The sequence below is a fragment of the Notamacropus eugenii genome, chromosome 5 (assembly GCF_028372415.1).
Source record: "Notamacropus eugenii isolate mMacEug1 chromosome 5, mMacEug1.pri_v2, whole genome shotgun sequence".
Lineage (NCBI taxonomy): Eukaryota > Metazoa > Chordata > Mammalia > Diprotodontia > Macropodidae > Notamacropus > Notamacropus eugenii.
Window position 1 is genome coordinate 4,523,498 of NC_092876.1, and position 13,438 is coordinate 4,536,935.

At 45.0% G+C, this 13,438-nt stretch overlaps 1 protein-coding gene across 1 annotated transcript in view; it reads left to right on the top strand.

Moving 5' to 3' along the window:
* The window catches only part of LOC140504822 (uncharacterized), a 61,077-nt gene extending 48,733 nt beyond the window's left edge, over positions 1-12,344 (top strand). Inside the window, exons 14-15 of the mRNA XM_072610174.1 lie at positions 3,100-3,300; positions 4,657-12,344. Of these exons, the coding sequence (XP_072466275.1) occupies positions 3,100-3,300; positions 4,657-6,056 (1,601 nt within the window). The 3' untranslated portion in view covers positions 6,057-12,344. The remainder of the gene's footprint in view (positions 1-3,099; positions 3,301-4,656) is intronic.
* Positions 12,345-13,438: the final 1,094 nt, after the last annotated feature.

The window sequence follows — 13,438 nt, forward strand, 5'->3', positions numbered from 1 at the left end:
GGCAAGGAGCTTACAGTCTAACAGGGGAAATATTATACAAACAAACATATGCAAAGCAAGTGTTATATAGGCAAGAGAAGAAATCATTAAAAGAGGAAAAACACTGGCATTAAGAGGGGTGAGGGGGGGCTTCCTGTAGAAGGTGGGTTTTTAGTTGGGACTTAAAGGAAGCCAGGGAGGTCAGTGGTCTGAGGAGAGGAGGAAGAACATTCCAGGCCTGGGGGTGGCCAGAGAAAATGCCACCATTTTGGCCAAATGGCCAGAGGAGGAGAGAGATGGTCTTATTTGTGGAACAACCAGGAGGTGATTTTCAATGGGTTGAAGAATATGTGTAGGGGAGTGAGTTGTAAGAAGAGGGGAAGGTCATGAAAGGCTTTGAAGGCCAAGCAGAGCATTTTGTATTGGATCCTAGAGACAGTGGGGAGTCCCTGGAGGTTATTGACTGGAGGAGAGAGGGGAAGGGGGAGGGTGAGTTGATCACTATACTTTAGGAATATCACATTAGTAACTGAATGGTGGCTGGATTGGAGAGGGGCAGGTCTTGAGGAAGGCAGACCCGCCCCCCTCCCCCCATCAGCTATTGAAGTAGTTCAGGGATGAGGTGAGGAGGGCCTGTACCAGTGCTGGCACAATATCAGAGGAAAGAAGGAGGCATATTGGAGAGAGATTACAAAGATGAAGTCAACAGCTTGGCTGTGGGGAATTCAGGATGGTTCCGAGGTTGTGGGCCTGGCGACTGAAAGGATAGTGTTGCCCTTTACAGTAACAGAGAAGGTAGGAGTGAGAGAGTTCAAGTGGAAAGATGATTATTTCTGCTTGGGACGTTTTGGATTTAAGATGACCATGGCCATCCTGTGAAATGATCTGCAGGAGGAAATGGCAAACCACTCCATTCTCTTTGAAAAGAAAACCCCAGATGGGGTCACAAAGAGTTGGACATGCCTGAAAAACGACTGAATTAGAAAACTGGACCTTCAGTTCAACGTGTCAGAAGGGCAGGTGGAGATCAACAGAGAGATGGCTTATGCTGAGAGTAATCAGCATAGGATGGTCATCAAATCCATGGGAGCTGATGAAATCCCCAGGTGAAGTCCTATGGAGGAAGGTGAGAAAGGGATCCAGGAAACGGCCCCGGGGGACCCCCAAAGTTAGGAGGCATGAGCAAAGGAGGCAGAGAAGGTGCAGTTACATGGGTGAGAGGAGGAAAAAGCTGCGTACAGAAAACAAGGGAAGAGAATATCTAGGAAGGGGAAGTAAGCAGTGGTGCCCCAGCCTCCAGAGGGGTCAGGAAGGAGGACTAAGGAAAGGCCAGCAGTTTTGGTCACTTAGAGATCATTAGTCAGTTTGGAGAGAGCCCTTTCAGGGGAATGATAAGGTCAGAAGCCGAATTAGAAAACGTCAAAAAGAGTGGGAGAAGAGGAGGCACATTTTGTAGCCTTTGAGGCCTTTTGGAGGAATTTCACCCCCAAGGCAAACGAGGTAGGGGACCATAATGACTGGGGATGGAGTAATCAGATGTGGAGTTTTGGAGTCCAGAGCCAGGCCACCCCATCATGTGAAATGGGAAACGGAAGAGGCAGAAGGCCCCAGTAATGGGAGGTGAGGAGAGGGAGCTCAAGGTGAATGGCCTCAGTTTTTTTCTGTAAACTATGAGGCATGGTCTCAACAGAGAGTGGGAGGAAGGGGAACCATGGGAAGTCTGAGGAGAGACGAGAAAGTTTGGAAAAGCTGCTGTGCAGAGGGGGAGGGGATGATGAGGGAGGTAGAGTAGGATTGCCTTGCAGCAGTGAGGGCCCAGGTGAGGTTGTGTAACATTAATTTGTAGAATTTACCAGTCAGAATGGTTGCAAAATTTTCTCTATCCTTATTTAGCAGCAAGTGTGTAGGAGCAAAGGTGACCGATGGTTGCAGTGATCCAATGCTGAGGCTCAGCTGGGTGTATTTAGGGACATCATAAAGGGGTTGGGGTTCAGGAGAAGAGTGTAGGGTTGTGCTGGTTCACCGAGGGGTCAGGATGAGAGAAGAGGAGAGGGGGGCTAGTGTAAGGGAGATGACTGAGGGATCAAGGGATTTGAGATTACAGTGTAGGTGGTGAAAAGCCTGTAGACTGTGGTCAGATAAGGGGGCTTCAGAATTCTGGCCCATGGAAGTAGCATATTTGTGGCAAGATTGCTGGCAAGATTAAGGGCATGACCATCTTTGTGGGTGACTAGCGTGGGGTGGAGGAGTGAAGTCAGGAGGACGGAGGAGTTAGTTTGAAAGAGGGTCATTGTTTATGTTGAATACTTTACTACTTTCAGGGCCTGAGGTGGGGAGGAGAGACAAGTTGTGAGCCAGGTATCCGACTCATTAAGGATGGAAGAGGAACGGTCTGGATCTGTAGACACCAGTTACCAGGATTTTGATTGGGTGATAGAGATTAATAGTATGAGCCTCAAAGGAAGAGAGTTGCTAAGTGAAAGAGGAAGGGGAAGTGGTAAGGAACATTCCAAGTCTTCCTCCTTACCAAGGAGCAGATGAGAATGAGAGAAGGGGCAGCCAGGACTGGAGAGTGGCCAGAGGGCTGGGTCATTGTGGGGAGCCAGGTTTCATTAAGAGCTGGTAGCTGAAGGAGTGAGAGGAGATGACATTGGAAATGAAGTATGTTGTCTATGGAGCAGGCATTGCATAGGGCACACTGGGTGAAGTGGGGGGAGTTAGAAGGAAAGTGGGATGGGGGATGGGAATGAGGGATGAGGTTGGGGAGGGGCAGAGTGAATGGGTTTGCATGATGATCATCAGGAGTTCAGAAACACTGCCCAGCCTTCTAGGTGTCCATGGTCCAAGGTTCTTCAGGGTCTGCCAAAGTGGTGTTGTATTTGTGCACACTAAGACCAGGGAAGTGATGGCTCCATAAATCCTTTTAAGGGCTGATCCAGACGAGCTTAGACTGAATGAGGTAGGAAGTGACCTGGTTTTGTGACTCTTTTGGGATCACAGAGTCAGTGACCTCTGGTCCTCCTCTCAGTCATTCCTCCCACCGTACTTTGCCTCTCTCCTTTCTGATCCCTATCCACCTTCAGCACATCAGAGCTATCTCATTTTCTCCCCCATGAGCAGGGCTTCCTGGTCCCAAGCCAGGCCTTGTCTCCTGGTTGGAGGGAGAGGAAGAGCCACATACGTGGGATTCAATGGGACACACTGCCAGAAGCACATCTTTGTCTGAAGGAGAAAATCCCAGGAGTCAGCTGGGAGCCAGTGGGTGGAGCAGCCCAGCTGGTCTCTTATGTGTGGCCATCTTTGAAGCACTGGAGGGTGCAGGTAGGTGTGTGGAGATGATCACCACTGGTCACTCCCACAGGCTAGAAGGCAGGAACCTCTCTCCCCACAGTTCAGAAAAGTAGTCCTTTTTTTCTTCTCAGAATCAAGAGATAGAAAGGGCAGAGTCCAACTCTGGGAGGACAGAGCACAGATTCATGAATCACTAGTAATATTTCTTCAACAAAGGGATGCATTCCAGGGTGACCTGCTAAGCAAGGCCTGCTCTACCTTGGGAAAGGCTCCAGACCAGGGCTTCTATACCTCTTTTGTTTCATTGGCTCCCTTGGGCAGCCTGGCAAATCCTGTGGACCTTTCTTGGAAGAATCTGCCTAAAATAAAATATGTAGGGGATTTCAAAGGAAATAATTTTTATTGAAGGCTACCAAAATGTTACTTGGAGAAAGTTCACAGATCCCAGGCTAAGAGGCCCCTGCCCTATTCAGAGAAAAGATAAACCAGTGTTGATTGGAAACTATCCTAGCAGGTAACCCAGGCCTTGTGTCAAGAATGATTTAGTCACCATTACCATCACTAGACAGACCATGTTAATTAAGTGCCCTGTGATTCCATGACCATTCCTTCTGAGCTCCTCATGTAAAACATGTTCTCCTGTATGTGCTGAAACTGCCTCTTACCACATCAGCTTCCTGAGGATACATACTGCTTTGCTGGCTTGTATTTGCATACCAAGCACTTAGCATAGCCCCATTATGTCATGGATCCATAATTCTGGAGGGAGGTAGGGGTTTTGCCAGATCCTTCCATGGCCACAATGCCAATGCTACCCAGAGCCCTTTGCACTAATGCTAAGATTCTAGATGGACAACGAAATATTGGGCCTAGAATTGAGTAGACCTGCCTGGTGAGCTCACATACCCTATCCTGGATTCTGAAGTTATGAGAGTCCCTAGGAGTGTCTTCTTCATGTAGGGCAGGATCACCCCTCTGAAGAGGGTCTACCTGAATGCACACATACACACTTCAGCAAGTCTCCCAACTTCTCTGAGCCTCCCTGTCTCCAGTGAGCAAATGAGAAGGATGTGGCTGAATGGCTTCCTAGCTCTGGCATTTGGTGATTGCTGTCCCATCTCTGCACTGATGCAGGTTTTGGAGTTGAATAATGTCCTTCCCTCTGTAGGGAAGGCTTTTTTTAAATGCGTCTCTGCATTTTTTAAAGTGTAAAATCGAGGGTTGAAGAGAAAGTTCCAAGTGTAGCCTGGAGAGGAATGAGGCAGAAGGACTCATTCTGGTACAAGTTTGACTAATAATAAGCTTTGCACAGGACTTTATATATTCTCTAGGGGTAGCTTTCTAGCCCTCTCTGGATTCAGCTTTTGTTTGCAATTTTTTTTTCAGCTCAGGATACTAAACTCAAGACCCAGGACTCAATGGAAAAGCAAGATTTAGGACCAGAAGAGACAATCGTGGAAAAACTCCCTGGAGATGTTCTCAGAAACAAAACCTTTGTGGGTGTTCCAAGCCAAGAGATCAGGTTATGGAAACAAATGCAAAACCTGGCTGGGGAGATTCCAAGGCAAATCATTTCCCAGCAAGGTGATTTGAGGCAATTGATTCTGGATGAGAAAAATCCTGTTGGGCACAGAGGCCATGAATGTGATGACACTGACAAAAAAATCCACAGGAGCACCTGCAGGCCCAAGAGGTCATGCAGTGAGAGTGAAAGTGAGGCTCTCCCAGCCCTGATTCAAGCTCCAGGTCTGTGCAGGGTAGAGAAATCCTGGGACTGTGAGGAATTTGAAAAGACTTTGAGTCAGAATACAGGGATGATCCAACATCAGAAAATTCACATTGGAGAGAAAACTGAGGAATCCAAGGAAGGTGAGAAGAACTTCCAGGAAGTGGAAAACCTTGTGGAAAACCAGAGAAGTCACAATGGAGAGAAACCATATACATGTAAGGACTGTGCAAAATCTTTTACCCAATATTCATACCTCATTAATCATGAAAGAATGCATAATGGAGAGAGACCTTATGAATGTAAGGAATGTGGGAAGACCTTCAACTGGAAATCATACCTGATTGGACACCAGAGAATTCACACTGGAGAGAAACCTTATGAATGTAAGGGGTGTGGAAAAGCCTTTAGCCATAGCTCAGCCCTTATTGCACACCAGAGAGTTCACACTGAAGAGAAACCCTATAAATGTAAGGAGTGTGGGAAGGCCTTCAAATGGAAGTCAGGCCTCAACCAACACCAGAGAATTCATACTGGAGAGAAACCTTATCAATGTAAGGATTGTGGGAAGGCCTTCAACTGGAAGACTCCCCTCATTCAACACCAGAGAATTCACACTGGAGAAAAGCCTTATAAATGTGATGAATGTGGGAAGGCCTTCAGCCAAAACTCAGCTCTTATTGTACATAAAAACGTTCATACTGGAGAGAAACCTTATCAGTGTAAGGAATGTGGGAAGGCTTTTCACTTGAATTCACACCTCATTCAACACCAGAGAATCCACACTGGAGAGAAACCCTATGAATGTAAGGATTGTGGGAAGGCATTTAGTCAGAGTTCATCCCTTATTATACACCAGAGAATGCACACTGGAGAAAAACCTTATCAATGCAAGGAATGTGGGAAGGCCTTCAGTAGGAGCTCATCCCTTTTTGAACACCATAGAGTCCATACTGGAGAGAGACCTTTTAAATGTAAGGAATGTGGGAAGTCCTTTAATAGAAATTCTTATCTCATTCAGCATGAAAATTCTCACTGGACCGAAACTCTAGAAGTCTAAGGAAATATGGCCAGAGTTGTATAGTACAATGCAGACAGCAGATCCCCAGCAAATGTTATCCTAAGCAACTAACTCTAAAGTGTTGCTGACAATTTTGAGGTGATGTGGATGTGCTGATGAACCAAGACATAGGTGGCATGTGGAAGAGTTAGTCCTTCTCCCACCCCCATCACTGCTGTCCCATAAACATGAGCTCTGCCACACTTCTCCCCAGCACTCCCCCACCTGCTGCTGGTCTATGCCGTCTGAGTGTTTGCGGCTCCAACATGCCATTACAGAAGTGATCAGGGCCCTTGCTCCTCCCCACTGTCTTGCCCACATCTCCCGTGCTCCCTCTGTTACTTCTTTCCGTGTTCCCTTGCCATCTGCCTCTGCACTCCCTGCACCGTCTGCCTCTGTGCCTTGTTAAAGAGTGATTGAAACATTATTCCCCACTTGCTGCCATCATGGTCTTTTCTGATGGGTATCCAAAGAGCTCAATGTGCCTGCCTGCTCTGAAGCCCAATGCCTCCATCATGGTTCCTCCTTCCTTTAGGTATAAACTAGCAGCACCAGGACTAGCAATGAATGAGCAAGGGCGGTGGATGAACCTCAGGTTCCTTATTTGGGTCACAATAAATCCATACATAATTTCATGTAAATTAATAATTTTATACATGAATAATAACAAATGAATCCATAATAAATCTACTTCTATGAGATTTATACTTCAAGTAGCATTCAGAAACAGTACTAAGGACAACAAAAGAGCTGAAGGAGAGCAAACCACGTTGGGCCATTGGCACTGAATGTATGTCCTTCCTTTCTGTTAATAATTGACAAATACTAAAAAATGGCATTGTATGAATCAAAATCTGCCCATTCACCACTATCGCTCAACTTTTTAAAGAGAATCCACTTTGTAACTTTTGCAAAATGGGGGAGGGGGAAGCTTCCTGTGAAAGATCTGTCATGTCAAAAGCAAATATTGATTTACTAATATTGGAAAGCTTTTAGCTGTAACTCATCCCTTGTTGAAGGTTAGTTCATTAAAAGGAAAAGATTGATCAGAACAGTGAATGTGGGAAATCCTAAAGCTGAGAACAAATATCCAGAGAGTCACAGAGAAAAATAGATGCTAGACACATGTCACTGGGATGTTCTGTCTTAGTCTGTGCCGAGAAGTTTTGTGGCTGGATCAGAAGGAGTGTAATTCAACAGGGCTTCCCAGAACCCTAACCTTTACATCCTGCCTCCGCTTCCCTGAGGCCTCAGGAAAGTCATTTCACCGTGTGCCTTGGTTTTCTCCAACTACCTGGGTCAGTAACTCTTACACTGCCTGTCAGGATTATTATGAAGATCATGTGTCAGGATGTCTCTGATCATAAGCTGTCATCATCTATGTATAAAAACAATACTAAGCAGGGAGAGATATGGGTGAGGCAGAGGCCCAGACAAAATTTCATTTAAAATTTTGGGAGGAAGTGAGCACTTTGACCTTGATGGATTAGGGAAGGATTATGGAGAAGGTTCATATGAGCTGAGCCTTGAAGGAAGAGAAGGGATTCTGAAAGGTGGAGATGAGGAGAGAGTATTCCTATCACAGGAGATGAACTCTACAGATCTCCAGGAGAATAGAAGAGCATGCTGCACCGGCCAAGGGGGTGGAGGGGAAGTGACTGGCTGCAGTGTGGAATGTGGAAAGGGGGATGATATTAAAAGTTAAAAATGTCAGAAAGGAAATTTGGAGCCAAAGCATGGGCAACCTTGGATACCAAGCTAAGAATTGTATGTGTAACTGGCCGTCATGTCACTGATCCCAGGACACAGCAGCGTGCAAAGCAGCACTGATGTAGCTCCTTACGTGGAATGAAGCTGTTCAGCCTGTTTCTTTTGCGGGGAATCACAGTGGTGTGTAATGGACACTTCTTGGAGGGATTTAGAACATGTAGAGACACTCTATAACTGGTTCCAGGCTGCTAAGCACATGTTAAGGTGGTGTCTCTATGGGCTGTAACTCTGTCGCCATAATTGGGGCAACATTCTGAAGGCAATAACCAACCAATGCCGCAAGCCCCCTTCACTCAGGCTGATGATGGCTCCCTGTCCTAACTTTTCAAAAGCCACAAGGTCCAAGTTGAAACAGAACAGATCCCAAGACAGTGAACCCATGGAGCCAAGGGTGGGCCTCCTGTGTTGTTTTTCAGTCGTTTTAGTTGTGTCTGACTCTTTATGACCCCATTTGGGATTTTCTTGGCAGAGATACTGGAGCGATTTGCCATTTCCTTCTCCAGCTCATTTTTATAGATGAAGAACTGGGGCAAACAGTTAAGTAGCTTGCCCACACAAGTGACTTAGGCCAGATTTGAACTCAAGAAGGTGACCCTTCCTGACTCCAGGCCCAGTGCTCTATCCACTGAAGCACCTAGCTGCCCCTGGGCTTCCTGTAGGGAGGGCCCACAGCCTCTTTAAAGCATTCTTTCTAATGCCTAATGCCATCAGTGAGAAGGAATTATTCTAACAAAAGCCAAGGTACTGGGCATCTGAATGGTCCCCAATCCTATCTATGCAGCCATAGTCTATTGAAGGGGTTCTCACTAGGCCCACTGTCAGACTAGAACCAGTTACAGGGTGTGGCTGCCAGATTTCTTAAGGGAGCCATCATTACATATAATTTGCTGGAAGCAGGATAAAGGAGAGAGAAGAGTCAAAGATTTCTGAAATGTTAAATTTCTGAGGTGATGGTACCATCCACAAAAACAGGGAAGTTGGGGGGGGGGCTCCACTTTGGACAGGCTGATTTAGGGTGCAAGTAGGACATTCTCATGAAGTTGTTCAAGAAATTGGTAATTTGGAACTGAGGTTTAGAGAACAATTAGTGCCAGATATGTAGAACTGGGAATCACTGGTGTAGCAATGGCTATTGAATCTTTCAGAGTGGAGGAAACGACAAAGAGAGTGGAGAACAAGATAAGCCCGTGGGATAGAGTTGGAAAGGACAGCCAGATTTTAACCCAGCCTACACACAGAAATATGCACATGAAATCTACCCATTCATGCTCTATCTACTCAAATCACAAACACAAATCTACAGAACAAAGCTATTTAATTTTGTAAAAATAAAGTTGTGAATTCTGGCTGGTCATGAAATCACCCAGTCATTGTTATGGAAGACACTTCATTAAGTTTTCCTACAATTATTTTAATGATAAGGGTCTATGTAGGTTACATCCATTGAGAGTTTATGGTATAAGATGCTGATCTGAACCTATTTTCTGCCAGACCATTTCCAGTTTTCCCAACAGTCATTGTGCAATTGTGAGTTGTCGCCCTTCCCTCCTCCCCCCATAATCTGGGTCCTTGGGTTCATTCTATATTGCATAGCTGGATTCCTTTGCTTATTATTATTATTTCCCCTGAGATTCTGAACTTTTTGTTTTGTTAATTGTGTTTTTCTATTTTTATGTACTGAGTCCTTAACTATTACTAAGTTTTTTTATATATCATTTTTATTATATTGGCATAGCCAAACCACAACAACGCGTTTGTCTCTGACTTTTTGTTGTTCTTTGTTTCTGTAGACTGTTGGTTTTAAATAAGTCTTAAGTAATGTCATAGACTTCTAGATATTTTATGGATCTTGTTATTTTTTCCATGAAATTTATCATTTTCAAAGACACTGCCTAGAAAGCTTTTGCACAAATAAAATCAATGCAATTCAAAAAAAATGAAAATGTTGAGTGTATCCAAGGTACACCCGGATGCCCAAGATCTACTCTTTAATGCATAAGTGTTTTTAGAATTTTTATTGATGATTTGCATCATCTTCATTCTCAAATCCATCCTGTCCCCATCCTCACAATGGATACAAGATGCTATAAACCAAGTCTAATTAGATTTTAGCATCCATTTTTCAAAGCCTGACATGCTGTCTTTGTGGAGGAGATAAAAACATGTAGGCAAGCTGATAGGATAGTTAGGTGGATGCAAAGCTGCCCAAATGACAAGACCCAGCCGCAAGGTGACACCAGAGTGCAGAGAGCACCAGACCTGAAGTCAGGAAGACCCGAGTTCAAATGCTAGCTGGCTGTCTTCCTGCATTTGACAAAGGGTTGGTTGCTGTCCTTTGTTCTTGAAGGGGACCAAAATGACATCAATATGCCAAAGTCAAGTTTCAATATGTCCCACTGTGGTGGATCAAACCAATACAAGCTTGGGATGTTCTACCACAGATCTGGCACAAATAGGTCATGTGAACACTTGGGGTCGATACTCTAAATTAGTGTATCCTATCTTTCCTTTGAGCTGTTTCTACTATGCTTTGCTCATAGAGGACAGCACCTTTTCTGATGTGGGCACACCATGCTAAGCAGTCCTGTGCCAGTGTCTCCCATGTCACACAATCAATTTCAATGTTCTTGAGAGAGACCTTGAGAGTGTCCTTGTATCACTTCTTCTGACTACCATGTGATCACCTGCCCCATGAAAGTTCTCCATAAAATAGTCTTTTTGGCAAGCGTAGGGTTTGCATTTGAACAATGTGGCCAGCCCATCAGAGTTGTGTTCTTTGAATGCTTGGCAGTTTATTTCAAGCAAGGTCCTCAGTGTCTGGTACCTTATCCTGCCAGGAGATCCTCAGAATCTTCCTAAGACAGTTCAAATGGAAGTGATTCAGTTTCCTGGCATGGTGCTGGTCCATGTCCATGTTTCACAGGCATACAACAATGAGGTCAGCACAATGGCTCTGTAGGCCTTCAGCGTGGTAGTCAGTCTAATACCTCTCCTCTCCCATATTTTCCTTCAGAGCCTCCCAAACACTGAGCTAGCTCTTTCAATGCATGTTTCAAGCTTATTATCAATGTTAGGTATTACAGTAGATGGAGTGCAGGACTTGGAATAAGGAAAACTCATCTCCCCAAGTTCAAATCTGGCCTCAGATGCTTACTAGCTGTGTGACCCTGGGCAAGGCACTTAACTCTGTTTGCCTCAGTTGGCAGGATAAGGTACCAGACATGGAGGTTCTTACTTGAGCTAAACTGCTAAGCATTCAAACTCTGGTCAATGTGGAGTGGTGCTGGGGAGGAACCCTCAGTCACTTGGGTTGTAACTAGATAATTCACTACCACCAAAGCCCTTTCTTCATCTTCTTGTCTCCCTTCTTATGGAAGGGCCAATTCAGAGATGATGGCATGAGGGAGAAGGGAGCTGCCTTGAAGGAATTTAGGCTCACCTTTGATACCTCCCTAGAAATCTTCATAAACTTCTAATTCAAGGCTCCATGAAGAGACCCAGCCATGGGGTCAGAGGCAGTCCTTTTCTGACAGCATTGCCAAAGTAATAGATGAGGGGAGTGCAAGGCTAGAGTTAACCTACATTTCAGCAAAGCTTTGGATCAAGTATCTTATAGTATTCTTGTGCAGAAGATGGTGAGATAGGTATTGGATGATAATACCACTGGATTGATCCACCACTGGTTGGATGGCGAGCCTGAGAGTCCTCAGTCCTTTAGTGTCCCTCTGGCTGGAGGTCTCCAGCAGTGTGCCCCAGGAATCTCTACTTTCTGTAGTCAGCATAGTTATCAATAATTTGGATCAGGCATAGATAGCACCAGCTCAGAGGGATGAGGTGGGGGTAGGGGTGGCCAGAGAGGTGACACAGGATAAGAATAGGGAGCCAAAAGGAGCTTGACCAGAGTTGAATCTAACAAGTTAACATTCAGTAAATAGGGATAAAAGGAAATAAAGCTCTGTACTTGGGAATGGTAATCCTTTAATATAAACTTTAGATTTTAGTAAAAGCCAGAGCTTGAAGAGTCTGGACCTAATAGTCTCTTTTGTTATCTTAAGTAAACTTGGAGAATGCCTTTTGGTTTGTCAGAGAAGCAAATGGGACTGACTTAGTAATGTCCTTAGGAGACCCTTTTTATGGCATGTTAGTGATAAGGAAAAACATAGATGTCCTGAGTTGTAATTTCAGCTTTGTCAACTCTGTTGAGATACCCTTTCTTGTGTCCACAACTTCAAGGGCCTGTTTATGACAGAATTTTCTCCTTATCGTATGTCACGGAGACATATGCTACAGAAAGGGAATTCACACATCTTGGGATTATAAAACCCAACTGACACTACTTTGTTAATTGTCTTACTAAATTTACAATTTGTTCAACTAAGAGAGTTCCTTTCTCGTGGCAAAAAAGAATTTAAGCCAGATGATTTCTGTACCAGGTAGCTAGTCTTGATCCTGGCTCTGTAGCCCTATGTAACCATTTTCTTTAAGAGGGAATTAATTAATAAATAATGCATGCCTTTAGCCTTTTGCCTTTTCTTTGACAGAAACAAAAAAAAATCAATTCCACAAATGTATGTGGTTGGTCAGCAATTGTTCTGAAAATGATACGAAGGTCACCATGTAAACTCCACATGAGTCACCAGTAGTATGTGGCAGACAAAAATGCTAACAGGGCTCTGGGAAGCCTTAAGAGGGGCAGAGTTTCCAGGAATAAGGAGGCGATAATCCCACTGTTCTCTGCCAAGGTCTGGCCTCATCTGAGTGCCATGTATGCTTTTGGGCACCACGGTGCTGCAGAGTATCCAGGGGAGGGCAACTAGCATGGGAAGGAGCCTTGAGTCTATGTCATGAGAATTTGTTGAAGGCAATGGGGGAGCTCAGAGAAAAGGAGACTTGGGACATGGGACAGCTGTCTTCAGGAATTTCAAGGACTTTCTTGTAAAGGAAGGATTAGTCTCCTGTTTGGCCCCAGAGACAGAAGCAAAGAGCAAGAAGAGGTGGGGAGCTGCCAAGAAGCCAATGGAAGGTCTTAGGGCAGGATGAGAGCTGTTCAAAAGCAGACTGGATGCTCTGAGATATGGTGGGCTCTCTGAAGCAGAGGCTGGGCCACCACTTGTTGGGAATGTGACTTGAATTAGACCGACATTGAGTTCCCTCTCAATTCTCAAATCTGGTGGTTATGTGATTCCTGGCCTAGGCTGGGGGGGAGGGGAGAGGAGAGCTTATGTCATCAGAGACATCATTGAAGATGACATTGGTCATTGAAGCTTTGGGAGTGAATGAGATCCCCAGGGGAGAGAGTGCAGAGTCTAGAGAAGATAGAGCCTTGAAGCACAGCAACCTGTGAAGGTGGGAGAAGCATATGAGAATTAATGAAGGAGTGGTCAGACATGTAGGGCAAGAAACAAGGAGAGGAGCAGGGCATGAAAATGAAGGGAGAATATGTGGAAGGAAGATGACCAGGGCTAAGTCAAGATAGGAGAGGAGAGTCACTGGATTATGTGATGAGAGGATCATTGGTGACCTTAGAGGAAGCAATCAAAATCCAGTGGTGGGGACAGAAATCTAATGGGCTAGAGAAGCGAGCTGGTGATGAACAAATGGAGCCACCTATG